Source organism: Anguilla rostrata, chromosome 18, assembly GCF_018555375.3.
Source record: "Anguilla rostrata isolate EN2019 chromosome 18, ASM1855537v3, whole genome shotgun sequence".
NCBI lineage: Eukaryota > Metazoa > Chordata > Actinopteri > Anguilliformes > Anguillidae > Anguilla > Anguilla rostrata.
This window is the reverse complement of record NC_057950.1, coordinates 17,241,219-17,260,954: the sequence shown is the minus strand read 5'-3', so window position 1 is coordinate 17,260,954 and position 19,736 is coordinate 17,241,219. Positions and strand designations below refer to the sequence as shown.

The following is a 19,736-nucleotide window of genomic DNA, read 5'->3' as shown; positions in this document are numbered from 1 at the left end:
GACATAAGGCTTCGATGTGTGGTGCCAAGTAAACATATAGTGGCAAAGTTATTTCCCATGAGAAATTGCAAAGAAGCTTAAGGTTTCCAGGTGCAGTGTTCAGTACACACACAGAAGGGCCCAACTGATGGGCAGTAATGTTAACAGGAGAAAACCAGGAAGATCAAGAGGCAGACAACAAATATCTTGTGGTTTCTAGCAAAAGAAACTGTTATAAAATTGCAACAAAACTACAGGAAGAACGCAATGCAACTAGAGAGAAACCAGACTGTGAAACAGCAAGTATGATCTGTTGGTCTAAAAGGATTTTATATTTTTTCTTGTAACTTAATACATTTCTTAATTTGAATCCAGTCGTGAGTAGTGCATTTTGACAAAGGTTGATCCAACAATTTGCTCTGCCTATCAACAACTTTTGAAATTTAACTGATAAATAATATCTTTAATAATAATTACTAAATTAAATCAAATAAACATATTTTATATGTTGGATAACTGAGAAGCTCTAACTGTTGACACACATGTGTTCGGTATTTCAGAGTGCCAAACGTTGAATGAGGGTGCTAACTGTTAAAACTTTTGGATTCCTCACTGCCCTGTATATATATATATATATATATATATATATATATATATATATATATATATATATATATATATAATCTACTGACTAGATTGTGAATGGGTGTTTAATTAATCAGCTCCAGGGTTTGCGTTTCATCGTCTTGTGCAATAGACATCACTGTTGCAGCGATCACTGGCAGGATCCAGCAGACATGATTAAATGTGGCGCAATCTTATCAGATCCGAGATTAAAATTATTTATCGTTCGGCGTGGAGAATGAGAGATTTATCATTTTTTAATGAAGCACCACCTGTAATCTCTCTCTCTGAATGCTGTTTGCCCCCCTGGTGGGAGAAGCTTTGAGAGAAGACTAATTGTGCACAGACCTGAGAGGGTTTAGAGGGGTTTGCAGACCCCTGATTAAAGGCCTGGCTGTACAGTGGGCTTCTAACGCCTGTGTGCAGCACTCAGAGTCTGCCTGTCTCAGCTCTTCAGCCCTTCAGTGCTTTCCTGAAGGATCCACGGCAATGCTGTACCAGCCCTTTCCCCCCTTTCTGTCTGCTGCACCACTACAAGCCCCCCCAGCCCTCCTCCTCCTCAAGCCCCTAACACCCCCCACCACCGTCCACATGCAATACACATGTGATCCTGGATCACTTTTCACAACTGCCTCCTAATGAAGCGAGACAGACAGAGAGAAAGAGAGAGGAAGGGGGAGAGTGAGAGAGAGAGAGGGAGAGCTTGTTCTTAGCTGCAGAGGGTTAGGGATATCACAGACGGTGGGGCTCCTTTGAAGGGGTCTGGCTATCACAGAGGGGAGGGGATGGGATGGCTCTCCAATGCCAATGTCCAAAAATGAGTCATTGCTGATACAAGACCGACGAGAGATGAGAGATGAGAGATGAGAGAGATACAAAATGCCTGTGTGAAAGTGAGAAAAAACGGATTAAGAGATAGGGGTGTGGTGGAAAGGGGAGAGAGATGGAGCGGAACGCAGGGAGGGGGCAGCATTTCAACACTAACGTCGTAGAAATGACCTTGTCAGCAGAAGCAATCACGATTAAAGTGACCTTGCAGATAGAGAGGAAACTGGCAGTAAGCGACGACCCAGTGGTTAATCTATCCCAGAGTCCTCCTGTCGATCTGACGTTAAATGGTGTGTCCGCGATGGCGGCGGGACATTAGCATTCCTCAATTATGCACACGTATTCTCCTGGCAGGATGTACAGGAGAGGCTGGAAGTAATCTGACAGGTGCCTTTATCTAAAAATACTGCTAACAAAAAAGGCAGCACAGACCGAACCTCTCCGTGAGCAGTTTGCGGGAGATAAGAGTGTGGGCTTCCTGTCAGCAGGAGAATCTTACAGGCTCGGCTTTCAGCCACAACAGCACAGACACTCTCACGATTCAGTCTCTCTGTCTATCCTTCGTGTAGGCTTTGGACAGAAATGTATGATTTTTGTGAAATACATAGTCCTCGTTTCATTCTCTCACAACCATCCCCCACCCGCCCCCCCCCCCCCCCAGGTATTCGTATTCAAATTCAAATAGCCTTCACTGGCATTTACAATAATATTGCCAAAGAATATGTGAAACAAAAACAAATGAAACAGGATGGGGAGAATCCACTGTGCCTAAAAAAAACATCTGCATTAAGTAACCGTGGAGCATACAGGATGTACTAAGAATGCACCTTTCTTTTGTTTTTGTATTTGTATCACGGACAGTCCCCCTCAGATAATGGCAGTGTGCTGTACTGCACTGGCATAATCACACATTCCCTCCTCTATCTCAAGAGGAACACCAGCCTCTCTGGCTCAGGAAGGGCTTCGTGTTCAGGGGAAATGCAGGCCCCACAGCCTCTCCATCCTGCTCCTATTTTGTTAGGAACTGGAGCGGAAGTGTCACGTAATGGTTAGGGAACTGCGCTCTGAGGTTGCAGGTTCAATTCCCAGGTGAGGTGCAGCGGGTGTACCCTTGAGCAAAAGTACTTAACCTGAAATGCTTCAGTAAATACCCAGCTGTATGAATGGGATTCAAGGAGAACCGTGCAAGTTGCTCTGGGTAAAGCTCCTGCAAAATGCCTTAAGTGTGACTGCAGTTTTGTTTCCACCTCCTGAAAATTACAACCTGCCCTGTGTGGGAATCTGGGCCTGCTGGCACCTGCCAGTCTCCCTGGCAAGGCCATGCTGACTTTGTTTGTGCCATATCTGTGTTTATAATGTTTCCAACATGGCACAACTAGATACTACGGTTTCATCTCTCTCTTTTATCTTATCGGAGCTTGCGTCACATTGCATTATTTTCTGAGGTAGGTTATCACTGGGTTACTCGTACATGGAGCTCAGTAAAGTATGAAAAAAGAGAATGAGGTGGAGAAAATGTAGTCAATTGATTGTTCTTAACAAAAAGAGAAACTGCCTCTCAAAACTCGACTGCGGGAATGAAATGAACTTTGTCTGAACAAAAGCTGGGCTTTACGTGGCGATGCTTTATTTGGAAAGACTCGACAGGGAGAGCACAGCGGCGTGGGATTTGAAGGCGGAGGAATGCAGGTGGAAAACACGAATCGAGATGAAGCAGATGCACACAAAACCGAGCGAGAGGCAGAGGAGCCAAAAGTTTGAGATCAAATTCATTATGCATCATCTCTGTGGAGTGGCTGCTTCAACTTTAGTCTGTTTCTTTCTTTAAAATTTTTTTTTTTTTTTAAAAGCAACAGTTCTTTCAGTTCTTTAAAATTACTGAAACAGAGGTAGACGTGTTTCCATTGAGTAAAACCTGACTGATCTTGACAAAACTGCCATTTCACAATCTGAAAAGATGTGAATTTGCAATCTCAGAGATTCCAGCTGGGATTGAGAGTGTCATATTCATTTTTTAACTTTTATAAATCATCCAGGTATCTGAATAAGCCTGGCTCGGGGATGTTTTTGTGAGGGAGTAGGGGTACAAGGGCAGATTTAGGGCAACCCTTCCAGTACATCGCTCAGTAAAGACTGATTGATTGGGTGCCTGTGATCAGTACTACACATGGGCTTGGCAGAGCACTGGCAGAGTAGCTGCAGTATTCCCCCTGACAGATTGCCGGGGGAGGGGGGGGGGGGTGGAATCAGCTCACTGCACACGTTTCAAAGAACGCACCTTCACAAAACATCGCATTCATTGTCCCAAAACAAGAAAAATACAGATGGAATGCTGGGACATGCAGAAAAAAGAAATTGAAGAAGTCGTACACATTATGCAGTAGTGACCAATTTTGGCCTCCGCACTTTAAGAAGGACAGTGATGTGTTACAGAATTGAGAAGCTCCAGGACTATTACTATATAATTTCACTGTCTACCGTACGGAAATTTGGGAGGGTTGTCTAGGTCCTTACCTTTCCAAAAGGGCATAGTGCAATGAATAACAGATGCTATTTCAAAGTTCATATTGATGCACAATAGTTTATTTTACCTCCTCTCGCAGAATTATTCATGCATGTAATAATTTAACAGCTTACAGTGGAAACAGTGACCCTTGCAATGTTAAAGAGCGGACAAATGGCTTGCCTAGATAAGCTGAACGGCCAGTTCTCATCTTAAAAGCTCCTCATGCCTGGCGTATCTTTGAGTATTAGAAAGATACAATATGCCAGCAGAATGGGTTCCTTTCTCAGTGATGATTTGTGAAAATAGGTCAACGCTAACCTCTCACCAAGCAACTGAGCAAACATGGGCGTGTGTGTGTGTGTGTGTGTGTGTGTGTGTGTGCATATGTGCCTTTTGCTTACGATACTTAAATAAAGTAGAGGAAACATCTTGCACAGAAAAACCTTTGAGGTACAGTGGCAAAAGAACATCTTCAATGATCAATATTCTAACACCCATCATGACATAACGTTTGCAGCATCAGAATTTAATTAGCAGTGTATATGCATGCCATATCATTTTTCGTTTTCAAAAACTACAAGAAATGCACACATACATACACAGGACAAATTAACAAATTAATTTCCTCTTAGGCAGAGCAGCTAAATCCTGACTGAGTCTCTTTTTGTGGGTGTGGTTAATGCCACCCCTTTGAGGGGGCCTTGGCTCTGTTTAACAAACCCCTTTTTGCACTGAGGTCACATTGTTAACGGGTGCTTTGCCAGAGTAAGATTAACAAAAGCCTATCTCCCCTACATCTTACGCTTTCTCAGACAGTGCATTTGTTAGTTTAGTGCATTAAACTGACATTCAGGGGTGGTGCGTTCAATGACCCTGTAGCAGCACTGGATCTTTGGGTGAACAAACCCAAATTGAATTGTCAGATTTCACAGTACAGAATAAATCCCTCTGTCTGTCTGAAATAAAAACAAAGGGCCTTGTCTGCAGGCTGTTGGCATTTGGATTGCCACTGATATGCGAGACATAACAAAAAACTTTGCAGAAAATGTATTGAAGAGACAGCCACCATTTTTTCTGAAGCTAACGACTGGAGCAGCATGTGACCTACTTTACGAAAAAAAATATATTCTGTCTCTTCAAGACATCCTCACCTGCTCCTGTTGCAATCAAAGTAATGTCAATCACTCAAAGACAACTCCACTTTGGCCCTAGAGGGCTGTGGAAATGAATCTCCCCTCCGGTACAGACACTACCTGATATTATTTGCTTCAGGTACTTAAAAAGGCAAGCATATACACAAATTTGTTTACTTGTAATACTGTGAGACATATCGGTATGTGGAACAAACATAAGTGTTTATACTTGAAAATGGCTTTTCACATCATCACACACAACCTGACATGTTTCAAAATAGGTCATCAATATCTGTAGAATTTGTTTGTGAAGTATAGTGTATATGTATGTAAAAATACTTGCTGAGTATAGCATTTATCACATTTAAATTTTTTTCTGGAAGTGGTATCACAAAGAAAATACTAGGAACAATACATTCTATGGTTTTCAGCCCATAGCACGTGAGAACATATGAGGGGGATGGCTTTCTGTGCATGCTTGTTTGAGTTTTGTAAGAGTATTTGATGCATCAGCCTTGTAGGAAGTGAGTTTTAAACCACAACCTGTCAAACCCACAAATACTGTCTTACCCTCTCAAAGACTCCACCTCCCTCTCCGAAGACTCCACCTCCTGCAGGTGCTGGTAGGCGGGCCCAGAATCCCTAGACCCTCCCATGGGATTCAGCCTTCCTCTGGAAATGGGTGGGGTTCTGCGAGGGGCTGCCCGGTGGCCAGCTCTGCTTCTCTGGTCTGGACTGTGAGAGAGGGAACCGCTCCTGAAATTGGACACAGGCAGTGTTAAAGGTCACTGATTCAAAGGGGAAAGGGTAACTGATTCAATGAATGCCACCACAACAAGTAATTTTTTTCATCAGCAGAGATGGTGTGACGTTTTTTTAAATTCTCACACTCACTCTCACTCACCAAGTTGGACAAACTAATGCTGGACACACAGCTTAAGGCAGCAGCCTAGACTGGTCTTTTCCCATCATTGAACTACATTTGTATTATGTTTTTATACACACGCCAAATTCACTCAAAACAACTGTTTTATTTTGGCTCTATCGCAAACACTCCCTGTTCTGGTGCTGACGTAAAACTACATAAAAGGCTTAAAAACCAACCGTCCATGCGGTTGCACATGGGACAGAAAAGTATCCTTGCCAGAATTAGCTCACTTTTTCAATCTCACTCTTCCTCTGAGAAGAACTGGACCTCTATTCCCTGACCCCTAAATCTCAGTTTGAGATTTTGGTTTGTTATTAAAGCGCGTTTCCTTAATTACAAGTCGGGTTGGCCCTTGAGGTAATTAGATATTGAAAAGCTGCTAAAAAGAAATGGATGCAAACATATGGATGAGATTTAAAGCACAGCCTTTATTGGCTGCCGTGTTTGAGTTATGGAAATAAAATCAAGTGAAAAGAAACTTTTCTCTCGTAAAAAAAAAAGAAGAGAAGAGAAAAAGAGATGTTTCACTTTCTCTGTCAGAAGACGAGCACCATGCCAGGAAATGCCGGCCGGGGTTACAACGGCACTTCGTTCAGCTCAAGCAACTCAAGTGGAACAAAATATTGAGGCAGGAAATCCTGACGGGACTGTCGGGGTCACGTTAGCCCCACTACTTTTGGCACATGAAGGCCCAGCTTTCATTGCAGTTTCTGCTTCATTTTTGCACTGAAAGCCCACGGCTGGTTTGTGGAGCGATCTGGGGGATGGCTGTGCTCATACCGATATAAAACACTCAGACCAGACAAATGTTACAGTTCCAGTTTTGTGTAAAACTGTCCCGGCCAGCATCGCGCCAAGCCCCGACTGACGCGGAACACAGTTAGCAGGTGTCCTGGAAACCCCTGCTGGTTCTTCTATGGTAGAAAAGGGATTACATTTGCACCTGAGCAAGGATTCGGAACCAATCCTGTCCAGTGTGGCTGCATGCAGTAGCTCACATAGCAGCACACGCTACCTTTGACAAGTAGTACCATTCCAGTTAATTTTTTTTCACTTACAAATTGTTGTTGGGGAATGCTGATGAGAAAAGTCATCTTGGCACAGACTTAAGACAAGTGCTTCTGAAACCGCAAACTGCCACGAAGGCCGTTATGATCCCACCATGCGCTCATAAATGGAGTCAGATTTATTTATTTTTTGGTGCTGTCCACAATGCAGTTGTGTTCTCGACACCATTACAGAATGGAAGATTACCATGTTTATCACCAATTACAGTGGCTGTAATTCATTTTAACGTTCTGTAAATCTATTACTATTATTATCACTGCTGCTGTTATGCCATACTGTAGATAATTCAATTTCTTGGTTCACTGCCTCTCCCTGGATTACTGTAAAGTATATCCAACCATACTTTCAGGGAGCGTTATTATCATTCTGTCTTTAATAAAAATAACTCACATGCTGCTGTGAAACCCCCATTCCTTGCACGCTTCCAGTGGAGGTTGGTATATTTGGGAAAAAAACCTGTAAACAGCGAACCAATCTGAAATGCTTTTTCATGGTTTTTTCTGGACTGTGGAACATAACGAGTTTAAATAAGGATAACTTCATCAGATGGATCAGAATTAAAAGAAATGTCGTTGCACAACCTCTATGTGACAGTTTTAAGTATGAAAAAAAAATCAGCAAAAATGTTTTAACTGATCTTCCATAATTTTCTTTCAATCTAAATTATGCAGAACAACCAACTGTCTGCTATGATCTAAGTGATATAATGTGATGTATGCCAAGGTAGTTCAAGTGCACGAGATGCAACCAGCACCAGTTGTGGTGATCCTTACACTGGCATACCTTCCAATCATGTGAACAGTCAAAAGTATGTTGATAAAATGTATTTAGCCTCATGTCTTATTTCTCTTCCGCACAGATGGATTTGGCGCTGGTGGCATGTCCTACCTGTGGTGTTTTCCAGTTGGCACAACCCTTGAGTGAGCAGCTAATGCAACACTTTGTTGGACAAAGCCGGACTCATGAACAGCTCCACCATGAGGAGGGGAGGACCCATTGCCTTTACAGTACTGCAAAAAAACAAGGAAAGAACATGCAATCAAATACATGGTGCTGGTACATAAAAGATGAATAATATTCATCATGCTACACTCAACAATACTAAATAATCACAACATTTTTGATTTTGTTGAACAACGGTAGTATTACTAATAATTGGTATTAACATAATCAAAAAAGAATATATACTGAGTCCTACATCTGCTTATCTAAATCTGTCTATCTTCAAGTACCATCTGTAGGCAAATTTATCTGCTAAAGCCATCCACTAGTGAGATATGTGACATATCAGGATTTACCATATTTCATGCATTGTCTGTACATTGATAATATTTCATCAGGCCACTGTGTGTATTTCTTGCTAAAAGCAATAAAAAATGACAGATCTATATCTCACAGATATGACAGTGTGCAATACAGTGCACCCAGTATGCACACTGTATGTGTGTGTGTGTGTGTGTGTACACAGTGAGGAAAACACATAAATATTAAGATGAAAAATTTATGACACCCTGTAGACTAAGAAGGTGCCTTTTATTGTTTATAAGACCTCTCTTTTCACTTAGATGCTCATGTCAACATACAGTATGAAAGTATTGTCACAATGTACTCCGACCAATCATTCAGCAGCAACTGTGCCGTTGTCAGCTTCCCTCTGTAAAAAAATACAGCAGGAACCCATTAAAGAACACTGGCCATCTCGGTTACATCTCCATCCCTAATCTCCCTCACCATTACAGAACACTGGCTGTCTCGGTCTCATCTCCATCCCTAAACTCCCTCATCATGACAGAGCACTGGCCATCTCAGTTACATCTCCATCCCTAATCTCCCTCACCACGACAGAGCACTGGCCATCTCGGTTACATCTCCATCCCTAATCTCCCTCACCATGACAGAGCACTGGCCATCTCGGTTACATCTCCATCCCTAATCTCCCTCACCATGACAGAGCACTGGCGGCCTCAGTTAAGTCTCGGTTCCTAATCTCCCTCACCATCAAAGAATACTGGCTGCCTCACTTACATGTACAAACCTAATCTCCTACCTGACATGACACAGCCTCCGCACCACCCTAATTTAACCTGAAAGAATTGCTAAGTTAAGTCCGGATCAATGTTCAAATAAGACTCTTGGTGCCTCATTACATGTAAGCCATTTTCTGGAAAATCCTGTTATCCCCCAGACTTTTTGCACTACTGTAAAGACATTGCTAACACTTAAAAAGGGATGTGCATTTACATGAGTAGGTCTGCTGGAGCTTTGGTGTGTTTCATGATGCATCATGTGTAGCCATTTTGTTGGAATGTGGAGGGGTCCTGTATCCCTAGTTTTTGGCACGTTACTAGTAAATGGGACATTTTGTTCTGTGATACACTTAAAAAGGAGATGGTCTGGTATTTCCTCCACATGAGATCACATGTCTAGCTGGAGCTTTTTGGGTTGTGTTTTAAAATGATGCCATCATTTTTTTCAATTATAGAGAAGAGCCACATCATTTGAAATGATGAGAAAAAGTTATCTTTTTTAAAGCCAGTTTTTCCCCCAATCAGGTTTATACCAGCAGTTTAACCTAATTGGGGGTAGCTTGAAATAGTCACAGATTCACGTGAGGAGAAGTGTTGAGACTGGCACTGCATGTGTAAGTAAAGTATAGTAAGTAAATCCTTCCAGACAGGCATTTCACCATCCTCTCACATTTAGCGGGGCGAATGAATACCCCGCAGGATTTGATGCACTACATTTCCCGCTTCAGTCACGGGATTCTGTGGCTAGGAAGACGGGGACGTTTCAGAACGGCGTATTAAACGATGACAAATGAACATTTGGTGATGAATGGTGGATTTTAAGGAGTCACAGGCAGCAGCCGTATCAGTGGTCCCCTGTCAGTAGCCCAGAGCAGACCTGTGCATCGGCAGACGTTAGAGCCCGGCCATCCCACAGCAAAGCCACCATGCCAATCCCTGGGGTAAGCACTCGGTTCATTGTCCTTATCTAGGGGCAGACATTCAAACTGGATGCCAGTTGTGTATCTGAATTATGGGGTGGTGTGGGTAGGATGGAGGGAACTTTGATTCTGTGGAGCAGTACCATGGCCTTGCGCTCACGTTGGCCAGGCTGCTGGGCCACTGACTGGCACATGGGAAGGATGCCGAGCTCAGTCTCAGTCCTTAGGGACCGTGACTGGCAAACACATTGTGGGTTTTCCTGCTTCCTGTTTGGACGCAGGCTAGAGTGTTATGGATCTGAGGTCCAAGACTTTGTCTTTGAGCTCTGCGTTCTGGCTCTGCCTCATTCAGCCACCAAGAGAGGAAAGGAAGGACAGCTACACATGGCGCTATTCAGCCTGGCATTGGCAGGCAGGGTTTATACATGCAGGCCAAAGAGGTTTCAGAGGGAGCTCGGGGGAATGCATCAGTTATTATGAGCATGAAGAAGACATTCATTCCAGCATCCTCTGTCTGAGGAACACTGGAAAGGTTCAGTCAGCAAGGTCTTCTCCTGGATGGAGAGGTACTGAAGGCTGGAGAGAGGGAAGGGGGAGAGAAAGAAAGAGAAAGACAGAGCGAGAGAGAAAGAGAGACTTTGTGTTCCAGGAGGTGAAAAACAGAGCTATTTCTCAGCCCACCCTGTCTCTTTGCAGGAGCCTATCAAAACTTCCCCTTGCCTACATTGATCCCGCTGCCTCTGGGGAGCAAATTTTACCCAGCATGCACTGTGAATCACAGGCAGCCTCACTGAATCCGAGTCGTAAAGGTTGTAAATCTCCTCATGGTCTTTCTTGACCAAAGCCGTTTCTTGCTATACTTGGACTGTGTGGTTGCATAAGGCCCCCACGACCAATAGGGGTCCCTGGTGAGCTGTTTTTTCCCCCAAAATTAAATGATCAGCCTTAATCAGGGCTGCCCTGTTGGACACCTCCCCCCCTCCTTTTGCTGTAAAATGTGATGTGATCCAAGTGATTAAATATTCATTTCTTCACAGTGAAGTTACTTAAAATAATAATAAAAGAGATATTAAAAGAGAATGTAATTTTGCTTAGGGCCCCCAAACTGTCAGGGGAAGCCCTGCTCCTGATGCAGGTGGATAACTGAAAGTCGTTCATGTGCCTCACTGAATCAGCTCTTACAGCAAAACCTGGCCAAAAAGAGAACTTCGTTTTTTTGAATGCTTACATCTCCCAGCTCTCAGAAGCATTCCCAGAACAGGTTAAACCCATACCTCATACTGTCTAAATTTGGGTACAAAACAGAAACCTGTGGGAGACAGCATAATCAGAACAGCTCAAACAGAGGGAGACATTAATCCACCCTTTATCAACTGTTGGAGCCCAAAGCACAGGAATTAGGTCTGATACTGTTTCCATTATTGTTCTAGAGTTCCGTAAGAACACAAAAGAGGTAAATTTTGGTGTTAAACCTGGATAACAGGCCCCTCAAGCAATAAAAGACAGAGGGAGTGTCTAAAGGTGTTCAGGCAGATTAATGAAGTAATTCTTTGTTATCTGTTGGGTAAAAACAAGGGAAGATGGAGGACACGAGACAGAGAGAGAAGGAAGGAGAAAAGACATCTTTTCTCTCTGCATCGGACTTCAGCTCAAAATTGCAGTGGCAGCACATAAATCTCCAACTCGAATTGCTCGGAGTGGAGAAAGAAGATAATGAAAAGAAATGAGTGCTAGTCACAGACATGGCTGGCCTCTCTGTTAATCCACTGAAATAGACTGCAGAACACAACATCTAGCAGGAGCTCCCCACTCCCGCCCCAAACGTCACTCAATATGCTTTGTTTCCTGTTTGCGTTTCTGTGGTTTCGGGATATTATTTTAGCCTTCCATTCAGTCTTCACCGAGCAGCTGCTAATTGATATTGAGTGCAGTTCTGAACATTAATTCACGCTGGTTATTACAGGCAAAAGGCAACAGTCAGCTGTTACACACAGGAAAGCGGATTATGCCCGTAGCAGAAGCCAAAGTGTGCAACACGTTAATCGAGGCAAACTCCCAATTAGCCCCACACAGTGCCACAGAAAGACAACAGTAATGATGTGTTGCTAAACAGAGGGGTACGTGATTGGCAGGAAGAAGCAGCAACGGTATAAACAAAATTCACATTCCTGCCACCGCTGACATTGACAAGAAAGTACCAGAGTTCTATGGATTTCTCTAATGAGGGTATTGCAATTTTTGATTTTTATTTTTAAACAGCTTTCCATCCAAAACCACATCACATAATTTAGATGCCACTTAGAGCAATCTTTAAATCATAATTTGAATGAATATTAGTCTTCCGATACAGCTAAAAAGCTCAGCCATTCCACATTAATATTTGCGACTGATGGGAGTTTTCCTTTGATACTAAACCTATTTGGCAACACGTGCAAAAGAAAGAGTGTAGCATCTGAAACCTGTCCTCTCTACAAAATAATCATCACCCAGTATCATAAATATCAGTACTATCTCTTGTAAGCAAGAAACTGGAGCCGGTGTGCAGCATTGGGCCTGCCCTGTGATTCAGTAACACTGCGGTATTATAAGGAATAAAGAACATGAACAGAATATAGCACTGCACTGAGACTTGCACGCTGCTTATAAAATCAATATCGGTATTCATTTCAATAAAAAGCACAGCGGAGCATGTGATAAATTCAGCAGGGCTGCCTCTGTCATGGCTCTTAAGGGGATGTGTTCTGAGGCCGGGGTGGGTTACTGTAATGAATGTTTTAATCTACAGGAGACAGTAGAGATGACCACCCAAAGCCATGCTTTTATGATTTGTGAGGATTCTCTCCTAAAATGCATTTGGCTTCCGAGTTGCCCGTTCTCACCAGAGGCCCAGGCTCCTGATGCATAGCACAGGGGCCTAAGCTTGCTTTCCTCCAGCATGGGCAGTAATTGTTTTTAAAGCTGTTTGCGCTCAGTTGAGGGTAATTGCATAATTTCTGACAGGAGAGAAACTGCTGTTGACCTAAGGCGAAAGCATCCTTGTGGTAAAAGCATCGTAACTGATAGCTCACAGACTCAAATCAATACAAATGTGTGTGTGTGTGTGTGTGTGGGAAGGTAGGACAGACAGAAATTGAGGAGAAAAAGAAACAAATAACAAAGCATTAGCCAACGTTCCACAGACCCAACAGGAAACAGCACCATCTCCAAATGTATGACAAAAAGGGAAAATTTAAAAAATGTTTAATTTTTGAAGGAACAGAATTTAATACTCGTCATTTAAGGGGTGTTCTGGATATATGGAAAGTAAACTTTAATTACCAACCCAATAAGGCTTCACAAGAAATACGGGTTGTGAAATGTTGGCGCAGTATCGTATTTTACGGTGTTATATTGTATAGAAACAAACACTCCCAGGCCCCATGGAGGCATATCCACTATAGTTCAAACACAGCAATACACTACAAGCTATCCCTACATTAGCTCATCCAGCCACCATCTTTCATTGCCATCTAAAATAATGACTAACACGAATGTAAAAAAATAAAATAAAAGAAGTAATGATCTTCACATTGACCCTGGTGACGTTCTGAAGCCGTTCACAGTTTGCAGGCAGAGCAGGTTTGTGCTGGAAATGCTCTGATTGAGGTATGTAAAGCGGGAATCCAGTCAAACCGACAAGTTCACTATGCAACCATATTGATGTTTTTTTTCTTTCTCTGAGGCCAAGACTTCATTTTGCACAGGAAGGAATTATGAATCAGCTCCGCCCCCATCTCCCCTGCTCCGAGGCTGATAAGTTGGAGCGGCACTCATGAGAATGTGGCATTCACAGCGCAAACAAGCAGATTGGCATCTTTGGCCATGAGAAGCAGGGAAGCTATTGAGCAGGTGATGAATTGCCTCAATGGCTGACCTCGGGGTCTGAATGACTATGCGATTTCTGAGACACTTCCGTGTATATAACCACAATGTGAGGGGGCTATGTAACACAAGAATGACATCGAGAAGATACCGTATATACTATACCCTACAGGGACATATGCATTAAATAGGAAATGTGATGGTTATACTGTAAATGTAAATACATTAAAACACAGATATGCTCATCATAGCCCTTCCCAGGACCCAAACAAAGCTATGCTGCAAAAGATTGCGGCGTTGAGTGTAGTTGACCCTTCAATTAAACAAACACCACCTCAAGCATTTCTCTGAGGGTGCTGGCTGTTATCTAGGGCTTTCCACATTTCAGGAATGGGGTGGGGAGGGCAGTTTGAGTGCTGGTCATTGTCTTGTTAAGGCACGGCCCATAGGGACTCACTTTCTGAAGCTGTAGACTCCCCTGTGGCCTCAGGCTGGGTTTGGACACAAAGCCCGAGGCGCTCACGCTGTAGCTTTTCAGATGGGCCTGGAGCTTTTCCCTGCGTCGCCTACAGGGGGCAGCGCAGAAAGAGAAGGTTAGCCTGCCGCGTGTCCCACAGTTTGAAAGAAGACAGAGCCACTCAGAACACTCAGTGCTGTGCAGAGGAATATTTTACTTTAGCAATGCTCTCATGGATTAATTCCAAATGGCTGTAAATCATGGTTTGATTTGATTATCCCGTTGTGTGGCTGCTCAGTCACTCTCATCATTATATTGCAGGCAGTATGAAATTACCAGGGCATTAATCACAGCACCGCACCGAGGAAGCTGTTAGCGATACTCCACGATAACGCAGCCCTGGCAACCAACTTCTATGCTCTTCAGACAACAGTCCAATGTTCAAAAAATAATGCCCAGGTGAAAACAGAGAGAAATAGATTTTTTTCTTTTGGAGTACTGCATCATTGCCAATCAGGATATAATAATGCCTGTGCCAATTTGTTTCTCTTTCAGTGCATTCCCATCTTAAGCATTACATTAGCTGGCATGTTTCACACACTTGATCATTTGCAGAGCAGTAAAACATTGTATAATGATGCTAAATTATCTGCCCACCATCCTTGCCGGCGAGACAATGATGGGCAGTGAGTTACTTAGCTGCAGTTCTCCTCCCTTCCTGTAGATGCCGATAAAACTTACTTGTTCCGGTAATAGAGAGCCATGCAAATAGTGCCAAGCAGACTGATTCCTATGGCAATGCAGGAGACTGACAGCACTTGTCTCTTGTATATCTCTTCACTCTCTGTTGACAGGGACAAGAAAAGGGAAAATGGATTATGAGAAGTCGAAAAAGTCAAAACATCTGGAAGGCATGCTATCTTCACGCACAAAGTTGATTTGACAAATTCACCAGACAAAATTCTTGACATTCTAAGTAAATGTTTTATGTTTTATTGTTGTTCTTTTTTTTTTTTAAACATGACATATTTTGGTTGTCATTTACTCAACTCTGCTGGTTGAAAAATAACAACAAATTGATTAAACTGAAAACAGAAGAGATGATGTGACCTCACAAAGATGACAGCTTGAGTTAAATGAAAGCATGTCACATGCTATTGAACTGAAGAGGGAGAAGGAGAGGAATCACATTCTCTCTCAACTGTATTTAGAACACAGCAAGACAACTGGTAAACAATGATAAACTAATTTCCACACACAGACACAAACAAATGCACATGCACGCACGCACGCACGCACGCACGCATGCACACACACACACACACACACAGATCTGATGGCAGACTCTGCTACACCCAACATTCACCCAGAGAAAAGAGCTCTGGCCTGGGGTTGAGTAGCTAAACAACTCCCAAGATCCCTGAATGGTCAGGCTTAGTCTCATTATGGGACACAGCATTAATATATTTATTTACTTATCTAATTCAAATCAATATAAAAGTCAAAGCATTTGAGAACTAATTACACCCCGTCCTTCCTACCCTTTGTTTCCATGGCCTGTTTTTTGAAGATGCTCTAATCAACCAAGCTATCCAATCTCCTCGTTAGCTGTAATTAGAGGATGTGAGGAGTCCCTGGAAAGTAGCCTGAAGAAAAATCAAGAGGTGTTGAGCATTTGAGCATTAACTCATGCAACCCTCAGGCCCTTATCACCTTTCATGCAGAAAAAGATTCCCTTTCCCTCTGATCTGTCTAAACCCAGCCTCACCCTCATATCCCAACAGTTCACCCTGCTGCTGGGATTCGTAGTTATAAGGACATTGCCTTTCGCGTAGTCTTTTATTTAAACACTACATATACCTACAATGGAGATATGCTGTTTGCATAAGTGTACAACCCCTGGCAACTGTAGATAGTGCAGGTGCAAAAATAAATAAATAAATAAATAAATAGAAAGCAAATAATTTCAACATAAAAACTTGTTTGTTAGAGCCAAGATGAATTGGTGAAAATCATTCCCAGCCACTGTTCAAGGTTGGTAGACACTTATCAAAGCAAACCAAAGCATGTGGTTCCATCAAATAATAATGTGAGGGGTTTGAATAATTTTGAGATTTCAATTTTATTGCTACAATATTTTCATGAAAAACTTTTTGTTACAGCATGTGAGTTTTGAATAAAAAAGAACGACTGAAAATGAATGCATCATTTGTAAGCCAGCAAATTGTGAAATGTGTCTGATGAGGATGATAATGCAAGGCAGCACAGCCATACTTCAGAAAGTCTGGGGCAATCACACGTGGCACTAATAGTAGATGCACAAATACACAGGAGATAGGTATTACATAAATTAATTTATGCAAAAGCAACCATAATCCTTTCTAAATATGTGCTCATCTATTAAAATAGTTGAGTCTGGAATTAGATTTATGGCAGGGACAAGTGGAAGACGATGATGGAGTGAGATAAAGCATAAATACTGTTCATTACCTCATAACTCTTATTTTTCATAATAACTGAATAACGATGCATAATTACACAGGTAGTTACAGCCCCAGCACCTGGGTAAAAATGCCCACTTCATATGAAGTGAGAACTCACTGACATCCGAGATTTACTGCATCTGCCACAGCCAAACCCAGACACGCACGTAGATATGCACACACACGCTCGTACTCTGAATCCTGCTGTGTAATGCTGATTCAACTTCCAACACTTCCATCAAACCATTATATGGTTATATTGCATTATATGGCTTTAAAGCATCACATATTTGGAACACCCTGCCTGCAGACTTGAGAGACCTGACAAACATTGGCACATTCACCCGAAATTAAAAAATTTGGTTATTGGGTAATCAACAATGTCAACATGATATCTAAATATGCTGTCAGTATCTTAAATTTTGTTTATATGTGTATACTATGTATATGTATGTGTGGATATGTGTGTATATATGTATGTATATGTATGTATATGTATATGTGTATATATGTATGTATGTGTATATATATGTATATTTGTGTATATGTATGTATATATGTGTATATATGTATGTATGTATATTATGGCTGTTAAGTCACTACTAAACTGCATGTGTGTTGTGTAATATTTTGGAGTATTTGCATGTCATCATGTGATGCATCGTTTTGTGCTTTTTTATGCTTTAATACCTCTGTATGTGCTTGTTTTATGCTGTATATGCTTGCCTTATGTGCTCCATTGTTCCTTTGCATGTGCCTGCTTCTGCGTTGCTCATGCCTGCTTCTGTGTTGCTCATGCCGGCTTACAAGCTCTGTGTGTCTGCTTTTATGCGCTTTTAATGTTGTACTATGGCTTCTAGTCTGGTCTGCTTCTTATTAACGTGTTAACATCAGCCTGCCCAGGGACAACAGATGGAAATGAGCGATCTAGCTAAATCTGGCACGTTTACATCACATAATAGTGATGTTGATCAATGTGTATTGTCCCTGTCAAATAAATAAATAAAAAAATAAAATTATATGGACTGGACACCATTTTGGATCGGCAGGTCAGAGACTGATGTCACAATCACATGATCAAGGACTGGGTACTTCCTGTAAAAACCTGTAGGATTTTAGTTTAGATGTTTGTTTGTTTAATAAATTCTATTTTATTAAACCTTGTCATTGGTCTGATTATTATTTGGATAAATGCTTGAGCCTACCACCTCAAAGAATCTACACTTGTTGTTACATCACTGGTAATTATTTTAATTTTTAATATTGAAATTCAATCATGATTTAATAATGAATTTTATGACACTGATTAATTAAGAGACTAATTATACTTTTATACCATTTGATCACCGCATGAGGTAATAATCTATTTATACCTCCCGCATTCTTTGGTGCCTGCTCGTGTGGATTGTTAAAATGGACACGTTTTAATTATCTGTCCTCACTGTTTTATAATTCGTAGTGTTTTCCCCTACACCATATTTGTTACAGACATGCTTTGACAGTCTTTGCAGTCCAGGTTATTTTGCTTTCAAATAAAATAAATAATAAAAAAAACAGAACCCTGTTTGCAGTTTCAGAGAACCGACTCTAACAGAACCAGAACCCTGTTTGCAGTTTCAGAGAACTGACTCTAACAGAACCAGAACCCTGTTTTCAGAGGACCGACTCCTGCATTTTGTGGACTTCCAGAACTAAGGCCAAATAAACAGAAAGCAAAGTATAGTGCTTCGAGGAAGGATCCCTTCTTTGTCCGAGAGTCTCTCCTCTTGGCGATGGGATTCTCAGCTTGCCGTGCTGGCAAAGCTCTTCACCTTGCAGATAACAGTGATTGAACTGAATAGCTGCTGAAAGCTGCATCAATTCCCTCTAGCCCCGAGCATTTCGCAGCCACATCAAAGAAGCTCTCATCCACCTCCCACAAACACACATGCACACACACGTATACGTGGACAAATGCACACACACATGCACATCACACACACATACACACACACACACACACACGCATAGACATGCAAATCACACACACACATACACATGCGCAAATCACACACACAAACACACACAGGAGAATAGGCTGGAAGGCACAGAGTTTTCAAATATAATGTAGTAACACAGCAATGCCAGTTGTGGGAGGTAATATCATGGACGGAATTGAAAAAAATAAAATAAAATAAAAGAAACCGGGATGTATTTCCACACAGCAAAATAAAACAATGCACTAAAGGGCTTACAAAGGCAGGAACGGTCCTGAAAAATATACAATGTAAAAATGTTAAAAAATTACTTTTTTTCATTCTCACATTCTCTCACTTTGCCGTTCTCTTTCTGAGTGAGGTTTTGGGGGATGTAAATCACTGTAAATGACTGATTTCTGAGCAATCAATTCCATGGGGACTCTGAGTTTGAGTCATAAAACCAAAAGTATGGATGTGTGTGTGCGTGTGTATGCATGTGTGTGTGTGCGTGTGTCTGTGTTTGGGGGTGGGCAGAAGGGAAGGATGGGGTTGGTTGTTGGAGTAGGCAGGGTAGGGGGACTGGAAGGAAAGAGACAATAAGGGTGGGGTTAGTCCATGAGCCAGACCCCCAAATTTGGGCCACTGGTACCACCTGGAGGGACAATGTCTCATAGTGATTTTTTTGAAGGTCTATGTCCCTAGTGTTGGAAAATGTGTGGTGTACCCTAATACAGATTTAGAGGTCAAAGGTCAGTTTATTTAGAATCTTGGAAATGTGTCTAGTCGATAGGTGTGACTGTCAGCTTTCCAATGATATATGGTTTAATGGTATTTTGTATCTGTTAGCTTGTTTTATACTGGCTATATGTGTGAAATGGCTTAAAATATGAACAAAAAATAAAGGATGGAGGGATGAAAAAAGGAGTGACAGCACATAGGAAGCTAACATTGCTGCAATGCTATC

The 19,736-nt window shown here is 42.0% G+C and overlaps 1 protein-coding gene across 2 annotated transcripts in view; it reads right to left on the bottom strand.

Annotated features, from left to right (window-relative positions):
- The window catches only part of LOC135245005 (pro-neuregulin-3, membrane-bound isoform), a 357,506-nt gene that overhangs the window by 9,682 nt on the left and 328,088 nt on the right, over nt 1-19,736 (bottom strand). Inside the window, exons 7-11 of one of the 2 annotated variants that reach the window (XM_064317746.1) lie at nt 15,073-15,175; nt 14,332-14,440; nt 7,955-8,076; nt 7,457-7,522; nt 5,641-5,826 (exon numbers count right to left, since the gene is read on the bottom strand). In XM_064317746.1, coding sequence (XP_064173816.1) covers nt 5,641-5,826; nt 7,457-7,522; nt 7,955-8,076; nt 14,332-14,440; nt 15,073-15,175 — 586 coding nt within the window. The remainder of the gene's footprint in view (nt 1-5,640; nt 5,827-7,456; nt 7,523-7,954; nt 8,077-14,331; nt 14,441-15,072; nt 15,176-19,736) is intronic. The other variant, XM_064317748.1, reaches the window with a different exon arrangement.